Source organism: Zalophus californianus, chromosome 5 (assembly GCF_009762305.2).
Source record: "Zalophus californianus isolate mZalCal1 chromosome 5, mZalCal1.pri.v2, whole genome shotgun sequence".
Classification (NCBI taxonomy): Eukaryota; Metazoa; Chordata; class Mammalia; order Carnivora; family Otariidae; genus Zalophus; species Zalophus californianus.
Genome location: NC_045599.1, coordinates 48,409,654 through 48,435,083, shown reverse-complemented (window position 1 = coordinate 48,435,083; position 25,430 = coordinate 48,409,654). Strand labels below are relative to the sequence as shown.

Here is a 25,430-nt window from a genome sequence, read left to right as displayed (position 1 = left end):
CAAACATTAATATATATACACACACACAATATACACAAATGATGGAATATTACTCAGCCATTAAAAAAGAATGAGATCTTGCCATTTGCAACACCATGGATGGACCTATAATACTAAGGCTATAATACTAAGTGAAATAAGTCAGACAAAGAAAGACAAATACTATATGATTTCACTTGTATGTGGAATTTAAGAAACAAATGAATAAACAAAGAAAAAAGAGGCAAATAAAAAACTAACTCTTACATACAAAGAACAAATTGGTGGTTGCCAGAGGGGAGGTGGGTGGGGGGATAGGTGAAACACATGAAGGGGATTAAGAGTGCACTTATCTTGATGAGCACTGAGTGATGTACAGAACTGGTTGTTTTATTGTACACCTGAAAGTAAAATAACACTGTATGCTAATTATACTTGAATAAAAAAATAAAATGAAGAGAGTAGTGAACAACCTGAAACAATAAATTTACACGAAGTAGACTGAGAAATAAATATCTGTCTCCATATATGACTAAAGGTCATGATGTTCTTTCCTAAAAGACTGTTTCATGACCAAGTTTCTGTGTTTAATGAAACCAGTAAAATTTGTGTCACGTAGTTTTAATTGTCAGATTTTCATTACTAAGTCTTTTTCTTTCAATAAACCATTAACTTTCTGCTGGAGGCAGAGAAAAAAATGGGGAATAATTGTTCAATATGTGGATTACTATTATAATTCAGATATACAAAAATTTCTCTTTTAAAGGGACAACCAAGTATGTATTTGGAGTATGATCTGTGCATGATTTGAAGACGATGAATCGAGTGATAAAAGATTAAATGAACTCCTTTAAAATCTATGCAAAGTTCAAAATGATTGCTATGTAAAAATCCATGAAAATGAAATTTAGTGCCTTTGTGGAAAATATGTATCATTTCTAGATAAACGCAAATAAGTAGGTCTTTAATATAATTTATTGGCTTTTACTCTCCCCAGGGCCTAAATTATACCTTTGTAATAATACAAGTAGTCTTAACTCATTTAATTCACTGAGAACAAAATAATATAATCATTATAGATGGTTCGGTGATTTATTACAAACCATGATATTAGGTCAATTATTTTATATTCTCATGCACAATACTCCAGAGAAAAATGAGCTGAACTCTCTTTTCACAATAGTTTCTTGTGAGCTTTAAAGAGACATTTTCTTACACTCATATTAAATAGACTTAAGGTTAAAAAATGAAAACACAATAGAATGAAATGCTGTTTACAAAGAATTATTTTAAAATGTTATACAACTATACTAGAGATACCTTTACTTTCCCTCAATCCAGAGGAAGAAATGTTTTCCCCAGGAAGAAATTTTTGATTAATTTCCTCAAAATGCTAGTATTTCAGTCTTTTCATGATTATACTAACCACTTAGACAAACAAGGTGGGCCCCCCCATAAAAAAAATCTCAAAGGAAATTAGAAAATAGTTTGAACTGAATTATAATAAAAATACAATATAATGTCATAGGATGTAGCTAATGCAGTAACTAAAGGGAAGTTTACAACATTAAATACTTAGATGAGAAAAAAGACTTCCAATCATTAAGTTTCTAAGTTTCCCATTAATAAGTTGCTAAGTATTTTTTTCTAAGAGGAAAGAAAAAGAAAGAAAGAAAATATTAAAGGTAAGAGCAGAAATTAAGAATTTAAAAGTAGCAAACAATAGAAAATATAATTGAAATCCAAGCCTGGTTCTTTGAAAAGATCAATAAAATCTTCTAGCAAAACTAAAAAAAAAAAAAAAAAAAAAGGAAAAGAAGAAAGACAGCAAGAGAGAAGATACAAACCACCATTAATTATAAGGATTTTAAAGGGAATATCATTACCGACTCAAGAGACATTAAAAGGATTATAAAGGAATATTATAAACAATACTAACACACAATTCCAACAACTTAGATAATTCACTGAAAACAACAAACTACCAAAACTTACCCAAAATGAGTTACATAAATTGTTCTATAAGTACTAAAAAATTGAATTCACAGTTAAAAACCTTCCAAAAAAGAAATCTTCAGGCCCAGAAAGTTTCATTACCAAGTATTTAAGAAAAAATAACATCAATTCTTCAAAATATTTTCCAGAAAACTGAAGAGGAAAGATTACTTCCTAACTCATTTTATGCGACCAGTACTATCCTGATATCAAAACCACACAAAAACAGCACAAAAATACAGAAAACCTTAGGCCAATATTCCTCATGTACAGAGGTTAGAAAAACACCTCTCAATAATTATTGCAAATAATATCCAGCAATATATAGGAAGAAAAGCACGACATAATAAAAGTCGTGTTTACTGTGGAACTGAAAGACTGACTCAGTTTAATAATCAGTATTAATATTGAAAACACATAATCATATCATGAGGAGAAAAAGCATTTGACAAAATTCAACACCCATTCATAATAAAACTTTCAGCAAACTAGGAATATAAGGAAACTTCCTCAACCTGATAAAGGGCATCTACAAAACACCTAAAACTAACATCATACTTAATGGTGAGAGACTGAATGCTTTCTTCCTAGTATCAGGAAAAAGACAAGGATGTCTGTTCTCCTCATCTCTGCTCAATACTGAACTGGATGTTCTAGCTATTTCAGCAACAAAAAACAAAAAACAAAAACAAAAAAAAAAAGAAAGAAGAAAGGAAAAAAAATCTGGATTGGAAAGGAAGAAGTAATGCTGTATTTACTTGCAGACACCATGATGATCTAGTAGAAAATACAATGGAATCTACAAAACAATTACTATTCCTACTAGGTAAGATTAGAAAGGTTGTAAGATAAAAGATCAACATACTAACTCAATTTTATTTCTACATGTTATCAATGAACAACTGGAAATTCAAACTTAAGAAAATAGTACCATTTTACAACAGTATAAAATATGAATACTTAGGGATAAATCTGACAAGATGTCAAAGATCTGTACTTTCAAATAACAAGATACAAAGTCAAAACAAAAATCAGTTGTGTTTCTGTACATTAGCAATATACAATTTTAAACGATTTTTAAAAAATTAACAACATCAAAAAGTAAATAGGCATAAACTAACAAAACATGCACAGGTTCTGAATGCTAAAAAGTGCAAAAATATGGATGAAAGAAATCAAAGACCTAAAGGAAAGAGACGTACCATGTTCGAGGATTAGGAAAATCAACATAGTAATGATTTGTTTTCCCCAAGTTGATCTATAGATTTCATATAATTACAATCAAAATCCCAACAGGATTTTTTTGGTAAATAAGCAGGCAGATTCTAAATTTTTTATGAAAAGGCAAAGGAACTACAATAAATAAAACAAGTTTGAAAAAGAACAATTAAGTTAGGAGAATCACAGAATCCTACTTTATGACTTATTAAAGCTACAATAACTAAGAAAAAGGACTCCTGGCAATTAGACACACAAAAATGAACTGAAGAGAATAGACAGTCCAGAAATAGACCCCCACACATATAGCCAATTGGTCTTCAACAAAGCTGCAAAAGCACTTCAATGGACAAAGGTCACTGTTTTCAACAAATGGTGCTGGAACAATCAAGCACTCTATGTAAAACAATGAACCTCAACCGAAACCTCACACTTTATTAAAAGAAATAAACTCAAAATGAATCATAATTCTTTATGTGAAACTTAAAATTATAAAACTTTTAGATGAAGCCACAGGAAAAAATCTTTATAACCTAGAATTAGGCAAAAGAGGTCTTAGGTATGACACCAATGGCATAATCTGTTAAAAAAAAAAGGGAAATTAGACCATCAAAATTAAATATGTTTGCTATTCAGGGAAAAAAAATTAAGAGACTAAAAGGACAAACTACAGACTCAGAGAAAGTCACATATGCGATGAAAAACTCATAACCAAAATATATAAAGAACTCTTACAACTCAACACAAAGAACACAACCCAATTAAGAATGACCAAAATACTTAAACAGACACTTCCCTAAACAATATATACAAAAGGAAAAATAAGCACATGAAAAATGTTCAACATTATTAGGAAAATGCCATCAGGAAAATGCAAACTAAAACCACAATATGATATGACTACATACCTACTTACAACAATTTAAAAAATATTGAGAATACCAGGTGTGACTCATAGCAAAGGAAATTCTCATATATCATGTCTTGAAATACAAAATGGTATAACCATTTTCCAAACTGGAAGACAATTTGACAGTTTCTTATAAAGTTACATATAACTTACCATACAATCCAGTATTCTCACTCCTGAGTATTTACCCTAGAGAAATGAAAACTTAGGTTCACACGATAACCTGTACAAGAATGTTTTTAACAGCTCTATTCATAATTGCCCAAACTTGGAACAACTCACCTGTCCTGAACAGGTCAATGAACAAACTGGTTTGTTAATATAATAGAATATTACTGAGCAACAAAACAAACAACAGATATATTCAACAACTTGGATGGATCTCATAGGCAACTGTACTGAATAAAAGAAGCCAGTCTCTAGAGGTTATATACTATAAGATTATAATTTTATAGCATTGTGTTATTATTTTACAACATCATCAAAAAGACAAGCTAAAGTAAGAGAGAACAGATGAATGGTTTCCAGAGATTAGAGATAGGACAGGGTATGATTATTAAGATATAATCAAAGCACAATTATAAAGGCACAAGGTAGATTTTGGGGTTGATGGAACTGCTCTGTATCCCCACTGTGGTGGTTGTTATATGAATCTGTGTGTTGAGATAATAGAGCTATATGCCAAGAATAAATCTATTTTATCACATAATAATTACAAAAACTAAAACAGAAACTCAACAAGGCTATGGTGAATAAAAAAAGAGGTTTGCTCAGTACTGTCTTTCTCCAAAGTAGAAGTTTAATTAACATCTGTTGAATAAAACACTGAAAATTGGTTGTAGTTTCTATTTCAATATTAATCTCACTTATACCCTTAAGCTTCAAAAATTTAAATAACTTTTTGTAGTGTCATTAACATTTTCTATCATGGTATCTGCCACATAAAGATGTCTAGTTTGTGAAAAAAAAATTACTAAAAATATCAAATGAAAGTCAGAAATCTAGATTTCCCAACCAATTATTTTAAACTTATCATTAAGAATAGGTAACCTTTCCTTTATATCTTGTATGCTTATTTTCCTTATTTAAAAAAGGGCAGGAGGTACCTGGGTGGCTCAGTCGGGTAGGTGCTGGACTCTTGTTTCAGCTCAGATCTCTCTCTCTCCCTCTGCCCCTCCCCTGACTTCTGTGAGCGCTCTCTCTCTAAAATAAATAAGTCTTTAAAAAAATAAAAAAGACCAGGATCTGCACTGAAGTCATTACTCAAAGGCATGGTATATGAAACACATATTTGATAAATGTTTACAGAATTAACTACTCTTTACTAAACATGGAATGAGCTGAAGAGCTAAGCCATTAATTTAGCTCAGATATGAAATCGTTCCAAGACTTATCTTTTTGCTTGAATTAGCAAAACTGTTAAAAATTCTTCTTTTGGGCTCTAAGCGGGGTGTGCACTCACATCACTAACTCATGTCATTTTCATGCTGCTACAGACTTTTAAATTTTCTTTGCTAAGGAGGCATTCGGCATTTGTTTGTCAGGAGCTCCTGTGCAACCGAATCTCCTAGGACCCTGCCCTATTACTCCCTATACTGACCTGCCAGGTCTGACTAGAACTCATTCATTCTGATCAATTAGCCAAGCAGTTTGGCTAAATCACATGTATGTGAATGAATAAAAGTAGCTTTATTAAAAAACAAAACAAAACACTGATGTTGGTCTTACTTAGCTTTAAATTGTATAAAAATAGTGTTCCTATGCTGGAAAATAATCAGTAATATAGTTTAAGTTTTCAGAAGTATCCAGCTCAAGAATTAAACACATTTTTTAAATTGCAAAGATGTTATCTGCACATATTTATAGTACAGAGCAAGTATAATTTTTATACTTTTTAAATTTCTATTTGTTAGAGAATTATTTTAAGCCCTCTACATTGTTTTTAAGGTTGACTTTCTGAATATTCACTTAACATATGACCATCTCCAATTTATCTATGGGTTTAAGTCAAATTTTCAATAAAAGATATTGTATTTTATAGCTTCAATAAATTAACCATGAAGTATATTACAGCGGTGCTAAAATATATTCATTTTTCACATTCTACAATCTATGCTTTGATGTCACATTACACCATCACTTGCAAGTAAACCAAACTACAATGCTCTCGTCAGCATGCAGTCAAAAATATAATTACCTATAATTAAACTATCTAACCAAACAATGAAAAATAATGAACCTGATTGAAGCACTTGATGCAGTAATTTTATTCTATTCAGTCTGACTAGGATCATAAGCAATGAGTTTGCTTAATTGTTTAAAAAAATGAACTATTATGCAAAGTTGCAGCTTTCTATATTTAAGCTCTGTGGACATTGTTAATATTCAACATACTGATTAATGAGGATTGCTATTTATTATGAACAAGTAGGTACCAAAGGCAATTTGCAAATAAAAGTTTACGTAGAAACATACTGGTCCTCAAACTTCCAAATTTTCATGAGCACCTCATCCATTGGCTTTAATTGGTCTCCAGAGCACCTGCAATTTATTGTTCAATACCTTCGCATAACCATTTTTGCACATATCATTATAGGTACAGGAGTTTAAACCATAGACAAACACATACTCCTATAAAATTACAGTAAGGGTCAGTTATTATTAAGATAAACTTCACAAATTAGTAGAGTTAACCGTATCTGGATCATATGAGCACATAATTACATAATGTTCCTTGAAAATATCCATTTAAGTTAAAAGTGATGAAAGTCAATGAATCTGTCACTAGATTGAATTAGAAAAACTTCTTTGTTTCAACCTAACCTGAAATAAAATCTTGCAAATAATCCCAACATGAATAAATTTAAAATGTATGATGATCTCGTCCCAATATCATGAGATTAATATTCATATAAAATATTAGAATTAAGGAAATCTTCACAAAAGTACATTTTCTAAACATATGTGAACACAGAGACAGGTTTATACTTGCCAATTTTAAGAGAGGTGCATGATTATTAAGTTCACCTAGACAGTAATGTCATTTCAACACTCATTAAAACCATGTTTTTATAATAAAGGTATTCAAAGTTAGCTCCTCTCTCCAAACCCCAAGATTCACAACACGGAATTTTTAGTAAACTCTTCAAAAAATTACCTGCTTCTGTAGCCATCTTTCATGCCTTCGTTGTTTCCTTCTCAGATTTTTCAACTTGCTCCTTTCTCTCTTACTGAGCCTCTGATTAATGGCCCCCAAGGAGAAACTGCCCGAGCGTAGGAAGTCCAGTGCAGAGAGGGGCTCTTCCTGGTCCGAGGCCTCCAGCATGCTCCTGCCAGCTGAGGGCAGGTCCATCAGGAAAGTCAGGTTGTTAGAACTCGCATGGTCAGAGTACACTGCAGAAGCTTCTAGACCACACTGAAATTCTCCTCCTCTTTGTGTCTGGGTCTCACGGGGAGCCACTGAAAATCTTTGCAGCAGCATATTAGGATCAAAATTGGATGAAATCTGAAAGGAACAGTTATTTTTACTAGATTCTAAAGGCAAGCCAGAAAGGTGAATAGGCTGTGTTTCATTTAGCCTGGGACAGGCAGTAGTCTTACTATGTATTTTATAAAATGTGGGTAATAAAGTCAGTTTCTCACTGATGTTCAGATCCAAACTATGTGATTTCCTATGAAAAGCTCTTGTAGTGCATCTGCCAGTCACAAGCTGAGGAACAAAAAGCTGGTATTTTGGATCTGATGCTTTGAAGAGCAGTTTTTCATTCTTCATCTGAAAATATGTTGACCGTACCTCCAGGCAGAGTGCTTCTGTTAATCTTCCAGGGCCATTATTATTTTGGGCCATATTTAAAAACCCGTGATTTCTGTTTCTGGAGGCGCCACCTGTCAGCGGAGTTTCCTTGTCACAACCTGACTGAACTCTAGGATGTGACAAGTATTTCAGCGATGGTCTCATTAGTCGGCCTGCCCGTGTTGGCTGATAATCGGTCCAGCTCTTAGAGAGATGTACAGCTGCAAGCTGGCCACAGGAACATTTTGGAGTGCTGACAAAATTAAAGCCCCCTAAACGGGCCCCACAGAAAGGGCAATTCAGTTTTCCAACTGTCCACTGGGCCTACAGGTAATAAAGGAAAGTAAGACAATGCTTTCATTGTAAAGTAATCAAAGAGAATGTGAGTCGTATTTTTTTTTTTAAAGCCAATCACATGAAAGTTTTCTATGCCACAGAAAAGGCTAGCTTTCTGTTTTCTGATTGGTAGACAGAACAGTAAAGGGAAAAAAGCCTTCTAATAAATAGAGATAAGCAATTCCAAAGTTCTAGAATGATAACATATTGCACATCACGCCCATCTCAACAATACCCCTAAGCATTCTGAAAGAGTCTCTTAAACAATAGGTTGAATATGGATATAGTGTGAACTAATGAAAAGAGAAATACACTATGGAACCAGGAAGCAAATCAGTCTACAGAGCTTAATTTGCAAGTAAAATCTCACAGAAAAGTGTCTGTTTTGATACCCTTCTTGCATACCAAACACTGTGGGAGGGAACTTTACCCAACCAACAGAATAAAGCTCTTCCTGCCTTTTTACATAAAACCAAAAGATATTGGTTGTATACGTAAGAGTGCATTTTCTATATTCAAGTGTAAAATTAATAATGAACTGGCTTAAAATTATTTTTTTCAGGAGAGATAGTGGAATATCTGCAGCACCCTCATACATGTTGTAAAGTTCAGGACAGTTAAAACCAGCGCACTGGCATGTTCCCAGGAAATCATTACAATGCGAAAATGAATGCAGAGGATATCTATCAAATGTTATTTTTTAACAACAACAAAGTCAGTGGAGAATGGCAACTACATTTTTTAAAAAAAATCACATTACTTATACTTTTCTAATACTTGCTTCAAAATGTGAGAAATAATACCATACTGTTAACAAGGTGAGTTCCTGCTCTTATAATATTTCATTAAGGAGCCCTAAAAATGTGGTAATTTGATTTTGATTGTACCACTGAGAATCATTAATTATCCAGTTTATTTTATATATGTATGCATACATGAATAATATAGGATATTTCATTTACTCGGGAGGCATTGTTCTAGGTGCTGGAGGTACAGTAATAAACAGAAGAGAAAAACTTCTGACTTTATGGAATTTTTATTCGAGTAGGGGAGCTAGGCAATTAACAAGAGCAGTAAGCAATACATGTATGCGGGTAAGTGTGTGCGTGTGTGTGTATGTATGCGTATAGTTATGTCTATATTTATATAGGTCATATATTCTCATGCATATTTACAAGTACTATATATTGCATATTGTATGTGTATGTAAAATATAAATAGCTATATAAGTCAGAGAAGGGAGAAAGGAAGTGTGAAGAGCGATAATAGTGGAGTAGGGCAACAGAGAGTTTGCACAGGCAATGCCTCACTGTGAATAAAGATATATGGAAATAAGGGAAGCAGTAAATAACTGTGAGAAGAGCAATCAAGGAAGGGGGAAATAGCATGTTCTGAAGTCTGAGACCTAAAAGTACCTGCAACACTCCAGGAATAATGAAGAAGCCAGTAGGTGTAATCAAGAGTTACAGACCCTTTCTTATCTCTTGAAACAATTCATTCAAGAAAAATAGCTCTAGAATGAGGATAAAAAATCCTGAAAGTAGTAAATTCCTAATTTACTACTATTCCTAAGTACTCAGAAATTAAGGAACTTACTTTTTGTATTAGGCAGTTTATCCATTCTGGAAGAGCTTCTATATCCATGTGCCACACATTACAAATACTTTGATCATCAGCAGAATCATGTCTATCCTGTTGTATCAAAATGCATGATATTAGTCGTTACCAGTTCCAGATTTATGTAACAAATTTCACATTTGAGTAAAACATAAAAATATAAATTCAGTTTTAGATAGGAAGAAAATATACACTGCTCTCCTCTTCTCATACCCATCCCTAAAACAAACTCACAAAGCCAAAAACAAATTTTCAGGGAATAACCATTTGTGAATTAAAAAAAAAAAAAGCCTCCATTTCACTGATTTCATCAAATTAAATTTAAAATTTTGCAAAAAGTCACTCAATAGACAAATCTGGCACCCTATTCTTTTTCCTGTGTGTGAGGAAAAAATAATGCCATTCATGACAACTTTCCCAGGTCTTTAATCCCTGATTCCATCTGGACTCTACTAATGATAATAAAGAAGTTGCTATATAATCTATTGAGATACTCAAAGTACAACAGGATGGGGGAGAAGAATAATTGCATAGGCAAGTAGAAAAGCCTCAACTAAATTTCAGCTGCATTAGAACAAAATAATTTTAGAGAGAGATAACTTTGGCTTTCTGAAACAGATATGTAGAAATAAATGTGATATACAGGTGAAACTATATACATATCAGAAAAATGCAGGGCAGGCCAGCGTGGAGATATAGGACTCTTTATTACCTTAGCAAACCTTAGGCCAATTTGCCTTTACCTCTCTGGGTCTCAGTTTCTTCCCCTGTAAAAAAAACTCTAGATAATTGCTAAGCTCCCTTCTGGGTATACAAAATTTCATTTTATGATGGCAGAATAGAGTTTCTTGAGAACAGGGAAAAAATAAGGCTTCTGTCCACATACCCATTCCCAGGATCAGATTTTACATAGAAGTAGCTTTTCCAAGTTGCCAAAGCACAATGCTTTTTAGATTTCACCAGCAGTGGCATTATTAGATACTATAATTAGATTAACAAAATAAGTAAGGAAATTGCTAGACATACCTGCTAAGTCTGTATTCACAGTGACAAGAATGAAACAAGACAGAATCTCTTTAAGAACCTTTGCTGAATAATCTACATTAGATTGTGACTTGGAACCAAGATCACCCAGAATTTCTAGGTTTAATTTCCCAAGTTGGTTCCTTTGGGACCTATATCACTTTTCTCTTCCATGAATACATCTTAAGATACTAAACGGTGGCCCAGTATACAAGAAAAGTTTCAGTATGATTTATTTACATATCAGAAAGATCTATAAAGAAACCATCTTTATCTGATTTCTGTCAGGCTCCCAAAAAACCACAAATTAATTAAAATGGGAAAGGGACATGAGCTATTGTTCTCTGTTAGACCACATTTCATTATTTCATATACTGTACACAACTGTATTTTATATACTATAAACAACAGGGCTAAGCGAAATTCAAGATTGTAACAGGGAAAAAATACTTTTGTTAAAAGGTCTGAAAATTTTCCATTTGTCATGTTTCAAAAATCAACAACACAGGTTGAAAATATTTCAAAGGCAAATATAAAGTCTGCTGAGAAGGGTTTATAGTGGGCCAAAGAGAAACTTTATAATTTTATTAATGATGCCTGAACTCTAAATCTGGCTAACAGAATGCAACTTACCACGTGAATAGTAAGAATATATAAGGGCAAGGTAAGTCCATGTCAAAATAAAGAAGGTATTATTGAACAGAAGCAAAGTTAGGAAGAGAGGAGGAGATACTAGGAACAGTCTCTAGCTCCATCATCTTAGTGCTCCCTAATACCTGTGTCCTCACAAGAGCGTCGGGCAGGCATACAAAGCTTTATTTTATTCTAGATTCTCATAAAATGAAAGAAGGAAAAATTCAGGCAGAGGGAAGTAACTACTGGTTTGAAGATAGTAAAGTGAGTACATATTCTAGTCTATCCTCCCTCTCAAAACAAAGAACCTATCAAAGACAGTTACAGAAAGTAACCAAGAGCTGAACTAGAAAATATAGATGGGGAGATTTCAGTGAACCAGAAATTATGAGGAGCCTCTGAAAAATTGAGAAAACAGCAGCACAATGTATCCAAGTTCCAAGTACAGAATAGATGAGAACAACACAAAGAATGGTCCATATCAAAGTGGTGAAAACCAGAAACAGAAAAAGGCCCTGGGGTATTTTTATCAGGGGTGGAATGGATGTTTGTCTGTCTCCAGGCAAAAGGTATACGTGAGGAAGAGAGAAATAGGGCAACATCCCAGGAGGGCTGGAAATGCCTAGAAAAAATGGAAAGAATTTGCAGCAAGTCCAGAAGATGAGCTACTGAGGATCAATCTCTATTCTTGCTGAAAATAGTACCATGACATGTAAAGAATGTGAGCTAGATTTGTTTGTACTAATAAGATACACATCTATTACATACTGTTTGTTATTTTTAAAAAGTCAAGTGAAAGAGAAATAACCGCACTCTGAGATATACTATTAAAAGCATATACAGCCTAAAAATAAGCAGTATTATAACTTTTCTAAGGAAACAAACATAAATAGAAAAAGTGCCTAAGAGGCCATGTACCAAGTTGACAACATTGGTTAGATGTGAAGGAAGAAAGACCAAGATTAGAAGTTACTAAAAGGAAACTTTAACTTTCTCATTATTGCTTTAATGGGAGAATATATTATATTAGATAATTAAAATTTTACTTGAAAATTGATTCAAGTAAAAATAAAATAAACTACTTCTGATTCTGGCAAGGCAGAACTAAGTGGTATTGGACATGCTCTCAGCATTATAATAGATAACACTAGGTAAAATATATTAAAAAATTGTTTTAAGATGTTGGGCAAAAGAACTGCAGGACTGTGATCCCTGAGAGAAGAAACATAAATGAGGTGAGCCTTAAAAATCACCCTTGATTTCTGCCCTAGGGAACTTTCAGAATCTTGATGGAGGGAGGAGGACCCAAGATCATAGCACCCTTGTTAATAAAATGAAGACTGGATTGAAGTATATAGAGGCTAAATAGCTAGAGTTTATAGGACACTGTATTGACAAGGAGAAGCCTACAAACAGAAAAAGTTCCAGATAATTGCATAAAGATTCCTCTGAATCTTTGAATACCAGTAGGAACACATGTTGCGTGAGATACGAGAGAACCAGATAAAGAAAATTTACCAAGGAAAAGACATCTACTAGTCTTACATCTACAGTAAACTTTATTGACACAGGGCTCACAGCAAGTAGGGAAGATGTTCATGTTCCAATTAGCTAGAGTAGAAAGATCTCACTGAACATCTCAGGTATTTAGGGGATTCCAGAAGAGTCCTGCCTTAAAGAGGAGAGCTAAACTAGCCCTAGAGTAAAGGCTACTAAAAAAAATCCTATAAAAACTTAAAAATAAGCCTGCAAAAGATGAAATTCAATCACTAGTAACTTATATGCCTGCTAAAACACTCTTTAAAGCAAGACAATAATATTCACTCAGTAGTATTAAATCTAACTGTCCAACCTACCAAAAAAAGAAAATATGTGCAAAGCAAAAATGACCCATAACCAAGAAAAAAAAAAACTGATCAATGGAAATATACCCAGAAAAAGGTGAAAATGACTGAATAAGCAGATAAAGACATTAAATCAGCTATTATAAATATATTCAAGTACTAAAAGTAAAACACAAGTAAAACAAAAAGTCTTAAACACCAAACGGTATATCTAAAGATACAAACTCTATCTGAAATGAAAAATGGACTATTGTGTCAACTACACTCAGATAAAAAATAAGATGTAAATTAAAAAAAGTTTCCTTTTCCATTTTCTGAGTTTTTATCATGAATGGGTATTGAGTTTTATTAAATAATTTTTCCACATGTATCAAAATGTTCATTTTTTTCCTTCTGTATTCTACTAGTATATTGAATTATATTACTGGTTTTTTAATGCTAAACCAATTTTTATTCCTGAGATATACACCGCTATTTCTTCCCTAGTTCTTTTAAAGGTATTTTGTAGTTTTCAATAGACAGGTCTTATACATAATGTGTACATTTATTCCTAAGTTGTTCATGTTTTTTGATGCAGCTATGACTGGTATTTTACAAGTTGCCTATTGCAGTCTTCCGTGGCCAGTTTAAATAGAGTTAAATTAGCATACTGACCTTATACTCTTTAGCTTGTAGGGTTTGTTTCTATGAAATAGTTTTTATTTCACCTTCATTTACAACATTTTATGTACAGTAAAATTACCCTGTAGTATACAGTCCCCTGGGTTTTGAGAAATGCATAGGGTTGACTATACATAATTACAAGCAAGATATGAAACAGTTCCACTATCTTCCTCAAATTCTTGCATGCTGGCCCTTCATAGTCATATCTTCCTCCCCATTTCCCGGTCTGTCCTCCATCCCCATAGTTTTATTATGCTGGCTCACCTTGTTCAAGTGGGACAGTCAGTTCAACAACGCTGTAACTTCAACTCCCCCTGAATCCCAGTTCAGCTTCTCCACCTCTGGGCCAGAGGGATGCATATCTAACTCTATGATGAAGGGGTCTAGTTTTTCTGACACATATTTACAATATCAAGATCAGAGACAATGAAAGTGGCTTAGGTTTCAATTCATCCTCTTGGTTGCCAGCTTTTCCTTGCTCTTCCCTACTTTACATTTATCTTCCTGTCTGTCAGCACACACTGTGTTCCTGGGTCTTAGGGGTTTAGCCATCTCCATGCTCCTGCTCTTTCTGGTTATAATTCTGGGTCTAGAATGTTTTTCATGTTTTTATTTGATTATAGTTGACACTATAGTTATATTTGATTATAGTTGATTATTTGATTGTGTATCAAAAATATTTTATTAGTTTCAGGTGTACGACACAGTGATTTGACAAGTTTATATGTTATGGTATGCTCACCGTAAGTGTAGCTATTATCTGTCACCATATAACATAGTCCCTATGTTGTATCTTTTATCCCTATGACTTATTCATTCCAGAGTTGTAAGTCTCTATCTTCCACTCCCCTTCATTTTGCCCATCCTCTCAACCCCTTCCCTCTGGCAAACATCAGTTTGTTCTCTGTATTTATGGGTCTGATTCTGGTTTTTGTTTGTTCATTTTTAAAAATTCTACAAATGAGAGAAATCATATGGTATTAGTCTTTCTCAGTCTGACTTATTTTACTTAGTATAATACCCTTTAGGTGCATCCATGTTGTGGCAAATGGCAAGATCTCATCAGTCTCTTCAATAAATACCGCTGGGAAAACTGGACAGCTACATGCAAAAGAATGAAACTTGACCACATTCTAACACCATACAAACGGACACACACAAAAACCCCTCAAAATGGATTAAAGACCTAAATATGACACCTAAAACCACAAAAATCCTAGAAGAGAATATGGGCAGTAATTTCTTTGACATTGGCCATAGCAATGTTTTTCTAGATATGTCTCCTAAAGCAAGGGAAACAAAAGAAAAAAATAAACTGTTGGGACTATGTCAAAATAAAAAAAACTTTTGTACAAGCGAAGGAAAGCATCAGCAAAACCAAAAGGCAACCTACTGAGTGGGAGAAGATATTTGCAAATGATATATCCAATAAGGGGTTAATCTCCAAAATATACAAAGAACTTATGTAACTCCACCACCAAAAAACCCCGAAAACAATCCAATGAAAAAAATGGGCAGAACTCACGAGTAGACATTTTTCCAGATGGCCAACAGACCCCTGAAAAGATGCTCAACATCAGTAATCATCAGGAAAATGCAAATCAAAACCACAATGAGGTATCACCTTACACCTGTCAGAAGGGCTAAAATAAAAAGCTCAAGAAATAATAGGTGTTGAGAAGGATGTGGAGAAAAAAGTACTTGGCGAGCACTGTTGGTGGGAATATAAATTGGTACAGTCACTGTGGAAAACAGTATGGAGGCTCTTTAAAAAATTAAAAATAGAAGTACCATATGATCCAGTAATTCCACTAATGGGTAATTTACCTGCCCCCTCTCCAAAAAACAATGAAAACACTACTTTGAAAAGACAGATACACATTTATGTTTATTGCAGCCTTACTTATAATAGCCAAGATATGGAAGCAATCTAAGTGTTGACTGACAGACGACTGGATAAAGGTGTGTTACACATATACAATTTATCCTCACTATTTCTATACCACACTGTATTGATGGTCCAAGTCAGCAGAGTATGGCAGGAAAAAGAAAAGAGACACACAGATTAAAAATAAACAAAACAAGATACAACTTCTCATCCACTAAGATGGCTAATAAAGAAAAAAATAACAGAGAACATAAGTGATGAAGACAAAGAAATAAAATAGTGATACATGCTATAACACGGATAAACCTTGCAAACATTATGCTGAGTAAAAGAAGGCAGACACAGAAGGCTACATATTGTAGGACTGCACTAATGTAAAATATCCAGAGTCTAGTGCATCTATAGATATAAAGCAGATCAGTAGCTGCCTGGGCTTTGGGGGAAGGGTAAATGGAGAGTGACAGCTTAATGAGTATGAGCTTTCCTCTCGGGAGGATGAAAATGTTCTGGAATTAGACAGTGATGATGGCTGTGCAACACTGTAAATGTACTAAATATCACTAGTAAATTTTATATTATGTATATTTTAGCACAATTTTTAAAAAAGAACAATGTAACATTTTTATTCACAGTCAACATAATATGAGGAAGATACTAAGGGATTCACCAAAAGGCTGTTTAAATTAAGAAATTTGCATAATATCAGTATACAATGTCAATATAAATTTTTGTGTGTCACATTTCTGTATATTAACAACAAATAATAGGAACGAAAATGTTTAAAATATCATTTAGATTTCCTGAGATTAAGAATTGGAGGGTATGTGCTATGGTGAGCGCTGTGAATTGTGTAAGACTGTTGAATCACAGACCTGTACCTCTGAAACAAATAATATATTATAGGTTAAAAAAAAAAAAAAAGAGAAGATAGTAGGAAGGGAAAAATGAAGGGGGGGAAATCGGAGGGGGAGACAAACCATGAGAGACTGTGGACTCTGAGAAACAAACTGAGGGTTCTAGAGGGGAGGGGGTGGGGGGATGGGTTAGCCTGGTGACAGGTATTAAAGAGGGCATGTTCTGCGTGGAGCACTGGGTGTTATACGCAAACAATGAATCATGGAACACTACATCAAAAACTAATGATGTAATGTATGGTGATTAACATAATTAAAAAAAAAGAAAAACACAAGTGTGATTGGAAAAAAAAAATCACTTAGAAAAGCATCCAAAAACATGACCCCATTAGGTATAAATTTAATGGAATATATTTAAGACCTGTCCACTGAAAACTACAGAACACTATACAAAGAAATTAAAGACCTAATTGAACCAAGGTATATACCATGTTTTTAAGAGATCAGTTCTTCCCAGATTAATTTACAGATTCACCACAATCCCATTCAAAATCCCAGCAGGCTTACTACTGGGTATTTACCCCAAAGATACAAATGTAGGGATCCGAAGGGGTATGTGCATCCCCATGTTTATAGCAGCAATGTCCACAATAGCCAAACTGTGGAAAGAGCCAAGATGTCCATCGACAGATGAATGGATAAAGATGTGGTGTGTGTATATATATGTGTGTGTGTGTGTGTGTGTGTATACACACACACACACATATACACACAATGGAATATTATGCAGCCATCAAAAGGAATGAGATCTTGCCATTTGCAACGACGTGGATGGAACTGGAGGGTGTTATGCTGAGTGAAATAAGTCCATCAGAGAAAGACATGTATCATATGACCTCACTGATATGAGGAATTCTTAATCTCAGGAAACAAACGGAGGCTTGCTGGAGTGGTGGGGGGTGGGAGGGATGGGGTGGCTGGGTGATAGACATTGGGGAGGGTATGTGCTATGGTGAGCGCTGTGAATTGTGCAAGACTGTTGAATCACAGATCTGTACCTCTGAAACAAATAATGCAATATATGTTAAGAAAAAAAAAGAAGATAGCAGGAGGAGAAGAATGAAGGGGGGGAAATCAGAGGGGGAGATGAACCATGAGAGACGATGGACTCTGAAAAACAAACTGAGGGTTCTAGAGGGGAGAGGGGTGGGGGGATGGGTTAGCCTGGTGATGGGTATTAAAGAGGGCACATACTGATTGGAGCACTGGGTGTTATACACAAACAATGAAACACTACATCAAAAACTAATGATGTAATGTATGATGATTAACATAACAATAAAAAAATTAAAGAAAAAAAATCCCAGCAGGCTTATTTGTAGAAATCGATAGATTACAAAATTTATGTGAAAATGCAAAATGACCTAAAACACCCCAAGAAATTCTGCAACAGAGAAAGGGAGGTAGAGGCCATACACTATCTAATTTCAACACTTATTAGATCAATGGAACAGAATCCAAATGTAGACCTGTATACATGGTCAATTAATTTTTGGTAAATATTCCAGGTAATGAGAAAAGATATACTTTTCAATAATTGGTGATGGAACCACTGGGTAACCATATGAGCTTAAAAGAAAACCAAAAACCCAAAACAAAAAAACCTAATGCTTACAGTACACCATACATAAAAATAACTCAAAATGGATATGAGTCCTAAAAAATAAAAGCTGTAAGTACAAAGTGTCTAAAAGAAAACAGAGGAGAAAACCCTATGATAGGAAATGTATTCTCAGAACAGAAAAACACAACCGATAAAGAACAAAACGATAAGGTGGATTTCATAAAAATTAAAACCACCAACTGTTTGAAAGGTATCACTAAGGAAATAAAAATACGAACCACAGATTGGAAGAAAATTCACACAACCTGTATCTAACAAGAAATTTTTAGCCAGAATATAAAAAAAAAAAACCTCTTACAACTAAGTAAGAAAAAACCCACAATTTTAAAAATGAGCACAAGATTTTAACAGACACTTCACAGAGGGAGACATACTAATGTTCAAAACTACATGAAAAAAGGCAGAACATCACTAGTCACTGGAGAAATGCAAATTCAAACCACAATGTATTCCACTGTACATTTATTTAAAAAGTTCACAAGGAAGAAAAAGAGGAGGATGAGGAAGGGAAGGAGAAGGAAAAAAAAAAGAACTAGCGAGATCAGTCCTGACACAGAGCAAGGGAAAATCTCACACATTGCCAGCGCGAAAGCAAAATGGTATAGTCATTTTTTTAAAAAGATTTTATTCATTTATTTGACAGAAAGAGAGACAGTGAGAGAGGGAACACAGGAAGGGGGAGTGGGAGAGGGAGAAGCAGGCTTCCCGCTGAGCCCCAATGCGGGGCTTGATCCCAGGACCCTGGGACCATGACCTGAGCCGAAGGCAGACGCTTAACGACTGAGCCACCCAGGCGCCCCAAATGGTATAGTCATTTTAGAAAACTGTCGGTCAGTCTCTTGAAGAGCAATGCCTACACTTACCATGAGACCTAGCAGTAATTGGCAATAACCAAGAGAAAGGAAAATATATGTCCACATAAAGATTTGCGTACAAATATTCCTAACAACTGTATTATAGCTCAAAACTGTAAACATCCTAAATGCCCCAAACAACTATGGCATCCCTACAATGGATAAACCACCACACAATCCCTATAATATAGTAATATTCAGTAATAAAAAGAAATCAACTGATATATGCAACATGATTCAACCTCAAATGTGCTCGCTTTTACTTCCTGTATTCTTAGAAAAAATTCCTTTAAAAATATGAATTTTTAACAATTTGGTCATATATGAGCCAAAGCTCATCGTAACAAATTTAAGTGGACTATACAAATCTGTTTGTTAAAGAATCTTGAGAAACTTACCGAAAATGACTCAATAACAATCAGTCTAGCTTTACCTAAATTTTTTGCCTTTGAAACAAAATGAAGGTACAGATAATACTTTTGCAGAATAGAATTAATCTCACAAGCAGAATAGAATTATCTCACAAACATCTGGCCTCATACACATTTAGCCCCTCACGTTAGGAGCTGACCTTTATTGAGATTAGTCTAACCGTGACAAATTCTTTAAAAGACTGTTATTGAGAATACAAACTGAAATGCACAAATAAAGTCATCTTTGCTTCATTATTAGATACAAAACTTAGTCTCTGACTTCTCAAGGTTTTATCTATATATGAACTAAGTAAATATTTCTACATTGGTACAAAGAACAGTAGCATATTAATGTCAAAGTAAGTTAAGTTAATGACAATCAACCTATCAATATTTACTGAATGATCACTAGACACAGTGTTAACCATATAAAGGGAGTGAAAATTTATATATATGTGTGTGTGTGTGTGTATACACACACAAAAAATGAAGTAATATATATGTGGGTATATATACATGCATGCCAGGGACTATGCTGGGTACCTTACATTTATTACCTCATTTTGTTATTTCATTGTGCATACTCCATTATATTATTTAATCATATAAAGTGATCATATTTAATCTTGTAAGATTGACCATAATAACTAAGAAACCATCACCGGCTATAAATAGTAGAGATGCTTCTTGAACATTCTTGTGAGAATAAATTGGAGGTATAGTTCTAGGTAGGTGAAAGGTATTTTAGAAGGTACTTACTTTTACTAGCGCACTAACATTTATACTGTGCGTACTATGCCCAGGCATTGTTTTAAGGATTTTTACTGTTTTATAGACAAGGAAACTAAGACAAGAGAAATTAAGTAACTTTTTAAAGATTTTATTTATTTATTTGAGAGAGAGAGAGAATGAGAGATAGAAAGCACGAGAGGGAAGAGGGTCAGAGGGAGAAGCAGACTCCCTGCTGAGCAGGAAGCCCGATGTGGGACTCGATCCCGGGACTCCAGGATCATGACCTGAGCCGAAGGCAGTCGCTTAACCAACTGAGCCACCCAGGCGCCCCAGAAATTAAGTAACTTTTAAGTAACTTTTAAGTAACTTGTCCAAGGTCACAAAAGTAGTAAAGCAAGGATTTCCACCAGGCAGTCAGGCTTCAGAACTTCTGTCCTCAGTCACTGAGCTTCCACCGTTACTTCCTGTATCAAATAAATACTATCGTTTTCAGGCAATCAACTTTTTGATATCTTTAGCATCAGTATGTTTTAAGCCATGATACTACTTTTCCCTAGGCTTACAAAAAACAAAACAAAAAAACAAGACCTTGAGACATAACTTACTTTTAAGTTAACCAAATATGATACACTAACTTATATAAGAGGAAAGGTAGGTTTAGAAAAAAATTCTACAGTTGATTCTGAATGGGACCTGATCTTTGAGAACTATTAATGTAAAGCAAGCACACATTTTCGTCTAAATAGTTAAGAGTTAAAGCATAGTTTCATGTCAACAGAAGAAGAGGAAAATCAATTACAGTAACTGATACAGGTGAGAGGAATATGAAAGGCTGGGTGAAGAATGTAGTGTTCTGTTTTTCTTCAGGAAACTTAGATACAGCAAACAAAGACAGCCAGGGTCAACAAAGGAGCCTCAATCATAAATGAGACCGCCAACTACTTCACCTGTACTTACACAGGGTCTTAGAAAATATATGTAATATTCATGATATTTACTTCTAATATAGTTTAACTCACACTATTAAGTTTATAAGTCTCCTGTCGCCTAATTTTTAAGAATCACAGATGTATGTGATAAGACAACTTTTAACAGATGTATTTTAAGATGAATGACTACAATGGAAACAACCTGATTTTAGGAATTTAAAACCTTTAAAGTAATGGCATGAGAGGTTATCTCCTTTGGAAAAAAATTAAACTGAAAGTCACAAAAACTATATAATTAGGACTTAAAAAAACCTTACTAGACAGTTTTTTCATGTCTCAAATTTATGTGTGGGGGAAGAAGGAAGAGAAGAAAGAGAAAGTAACAGCCAATTTCACTTAATGCTGTCAGAGAAATCACTGACAAAATATTTCATAAATGAAATAATTTGTTCAAGCAGCAGGGGGAGCTAAGGCATTGTTGTTTTGTTTGTTCTTTAAGGGTAGGGAACATTTCTGGTTGCTGTGTATAGGGAGAACTTCATTTAAATTTAAAATTACAAATTTTATTATCTTTTTATCATTAAGTGATCTTTAAGATTTTTAATTAAGCAGACAGGTTTAATGTAAAAAGTTGACCCTGACAATTTAATATTATATATTTTGAAAGATGTTTAACATTTGGCATTTCCAATGTTAGCATTAATACTCCCTCAGCTAATTTCTTATAAGTGAACCAACTATCAGTTAATTACATGGCTATAAGTGTAACAACGAAAAGATTGGGTAACAAACATGTCATTTACATTATTAAAGTGTTACAAATGTAAAGGAACCGAATTCTATTACACTGCCTTTTTTTTTTTTTTCTATTTGTACTCGAAGAAAGTACTTCAGGGTGAAAACTTTTTTTTACTCAAAAGGTCAGAATGAATTAAAAAATTATTGAAGGCCTCACTTAAGGTCTTCCCACATTCAATCTTGTCAACTTTCTAAAAATTCATTCTTCACACAACCAAGATAATCTCTTTAAAATTCAATGGTCGTATCACTCCTTTTCAGTAACTTCCCAGCTCTTTAGAATAAAGATCAAAGTCCTTGATTTGGTTTACAAGACCATAAGTGATCTAATAGTTTTCTTTCTAGCTTCAAGTCTTGCCAAACTCCCTCTTGATCTCTGAACTCCAATCATGGAAATCTTCTAGTTCCATGGATATCCCACATTCTCTCCACCACAGGGCCTTTCAACATGCTGGTCCCAAAGCTTAGAGTGTGCTACCTCGTGTACTGCTGTCACTACTCCATCATATCTCCACACAAGTCACTTCCTCAGACAAACCTTCCTGTTACAAGTCAGTTCAATCCTGTCTATGTCCTGTTCTTTATGGCTCCTTATACTTTTCCTTTTTGCCATTAACATGGCCAGTAAATTAATATTTATGATCGACCACTATGCCAAAAGCTTCGCAAGGGCAGGGCATCTCTCTTCTGGTCTTGTTTGAATTTCTAGTGTCTATTACTGGAACTGTTTGTTGTGTCTTAGCTTGGGCTGCCTTAACAAAATACCATAGCCTGTGTGGCTTAAACAGAAGACATTTATTCCTCACAGTTCTGGAGGCTAGAAATCTGAGATCAAAGTGGCAGCATGCTCAGATACTGGTAAGACCTGTCTTCTTAGCTTGCAGATGGCCCCCTTCTCACTGAGAGCGCACATCGTGGACAGAAAGAGAGATCTCTCTCTTCTTCTTATAAGGACACAGTCTTTTCAGGTTAGGGCCCTATCCTTAAGATCTCATTTGACTTTAATTACCTCCTAAAGACCCATCTCCAGATACAAACACACTGGGGAATAAGACTTCACCATGAGCTTGTAGAGGCAATACCATTAAGTCTACAGCATGTGGAAAGATTAAGTATGAAATAAATATATGCCGACACTAACAAAAGGGAACATAAAAATATTTAAAAATAAGCAATATGATTTACTTCAACATTATAGCCATCAAAAGAAAGATAACATCAGGTTAATAAAGTCAGAGAGAAAATGAACAAAATATGTAGACAAAAAAGGTGGAAGAGGTGTATAACCCAACACTCGATTCAACATTCAGTGATCATATCATGGCCACCTTGGTGCTGGCAATGGAGTTTTAAAGCTGAACCACCTCACAGTCTGTAACTGAAAAAGAGTCATAACCCAATAATTATAATGCTTTAAAGTAAGTGTTGGACCATTCCTCAGTCCCCATTTTCCTCAACTCACCAGAACCTGGTACTTGGCCTTCAACTCTCTCAACTACAGTAAACCTTGACCTCCTCTTTGCTAAAGCCAATGTACACTATTAATTGTCATGCAGGGTCTCTACATACAGCCAGTTTGTATGCCAATTCTACCCAAATCTGGAGGGCACCCCCACAGACCAGCACCCTGCAGAACTGTGCAGTGTACAACCTGTACTCTGAAGCCAGTGTCTGGTGTTTGACATCTCCCCACGATCCCCAGTGCTATTAACTAACCCCTCTTCCTAGGAGATACCCATCCACTGAATTGTGTAACACTGTATCCTGATTTTCAGTCCTACCTTTCTTGCTCCTCTTTCTTTCTACTGTGTGCACTTCATTTTTTCTGTCCATCCTTTAAATGCTCCTAGGCCCTCTTTCTCACTCCATTCACACCGTGCACGGTGATCTCATGTACTGTCACAGGCGCACTCTCCACTTGTATGCTGATGACTCCCAAATCCACACTTTTAGTTCTCAATCTCTGTTCTCAATCCCATATCCTTAGAATCTGCAGCCTCCTACAAATCTCTATTGGAATGTTCTATCGGCCACATAAACTTGACATGTCCAAAGCTGTATCAAAACTGACTAAAGAACTAAAACTGAGGAGATATCATTCTTAGCCACTGGCCAAGACTTCACAAACGGAGAGCATTTCTGTCATTTCATTTTTAAGTTTTTGGGGTTTTTGTTATTTTGATTCTGGTTTTGGTTCTTGCTCATATTTCATGTATCTCAGGCCTAAACGGTGGGGTAGGAGCCCCTTTTCTCTTGTGGACATTGTAAACTGTCTCAAAATTCCATTTCAAATTCCCTCTTGCATGCCTTACTACCTGCCAGTGGCTGGAAAGCTGAAGTTCAAATGTCCCAGATTCCCTTACAGCTCAAGTTTCACACATGACCTACCTTCCACCAAGCTGATATATCTTCTCAGTATTATGAAAGAAGAAGTGATGACTGCCTCTGTGCTGTTTCCTCTAGTAAGCTTGGTTTTGAAGGTATTTGGTTATTCTGCAGCAAAAGTTACTGAGATCCCAGTATCCAGTTTTGTGGTACTGAAAAGCAGAGTGTGAGACCTCCATTTCATGGCATGCACAGGGCTAAAGAAATGTGGTTCTTGAGCCAAAAGCTATGGATGTTGTCTTCCCAGTTTCCTGATCTTCTATGTTGTTCTGAGGGCCATTTCAAGTCTGCATGGGGTGCTGAAGACAGGAGACGCAGTCTGAGGTTCACTCAGGGTGAGGAGATTCTAAGGGGGACTTCCTACATAAAGTTGGGTTATAATCTCAGTGTAAGGGTGAACGAGCAATAAATGTGTTACTCAGAGGAAGACAGAAGGAAACTTGCTAATGTCAACTTTGATATTCAGTAAAAGGAAAGGAAAAAATCTTCCCCTCAGGGCACAGAACAATTTCTTAAACAAAAAGTACAAAACATGAAGGAGATGACTAATAAATTCAACTAAGTACATGATGAACTTCTGTTCATTAAAAAGTACCACAAAGAGTGAAATACAAGTTACACAAACTGGCCAAAGATACTTGCTATAGAAAAACCAATAAAGGATTAGTATTTAGAATACAAAAAAAACCAAAAAACAAAAACAAAAAACCTTTAAGAAACCAAAGCAAAACCACCTACTAAAAAACAGGCAAGAAAAAAAGACACTTTTACAGAAAATACAAAGAGCCTCAGAAATAAGATGTTGAGTGCTAGTGACGACGGGGGGTGATAAACAATGCTCAACCACCGCTTGTAACACTGTCAGTGGAAACAGCTTAGTGC

At 34.8% G+C, this 25,430-nt stretch overlaps 1 protein-coding gene across 6 annotated transcripts in view; it reads right to left on the bottom strand.

Annotated features, from left to right (window-relative positions):
• RNF180 (ring finger protein 180) overlaps window positions 1–25,430 on the bottom strand; it is a 192,937-nt gene that overhangs the window by 128,295 nt on the left and 39,212 nt on the right. For 5 of the 6 annotated variants that reach the window (XM_027605364.2, XM_027605363.2, XM_027605362.2 and 2 more), the window contains 2 exons: window positions 9,828–9,923; window positions 7,260–8,219 (listed from right to left, as the gene is read on the bottom strand). In XM_027605364.2, the coding sequence (XP_027461165.1) occupies window positions 7,260–8,219; window positions 9,828–9,923 (1,056 nt within the window). Of the gene's footprint in view, window positions 1–7,259; window positions 8,220–9,827; window positions 9,924–24,551; window positions 24,848–25,430 lie in introns of all 6 variants that reach the window. The other variant, XM_027605367.2, reaches the window with a different exon arrangement.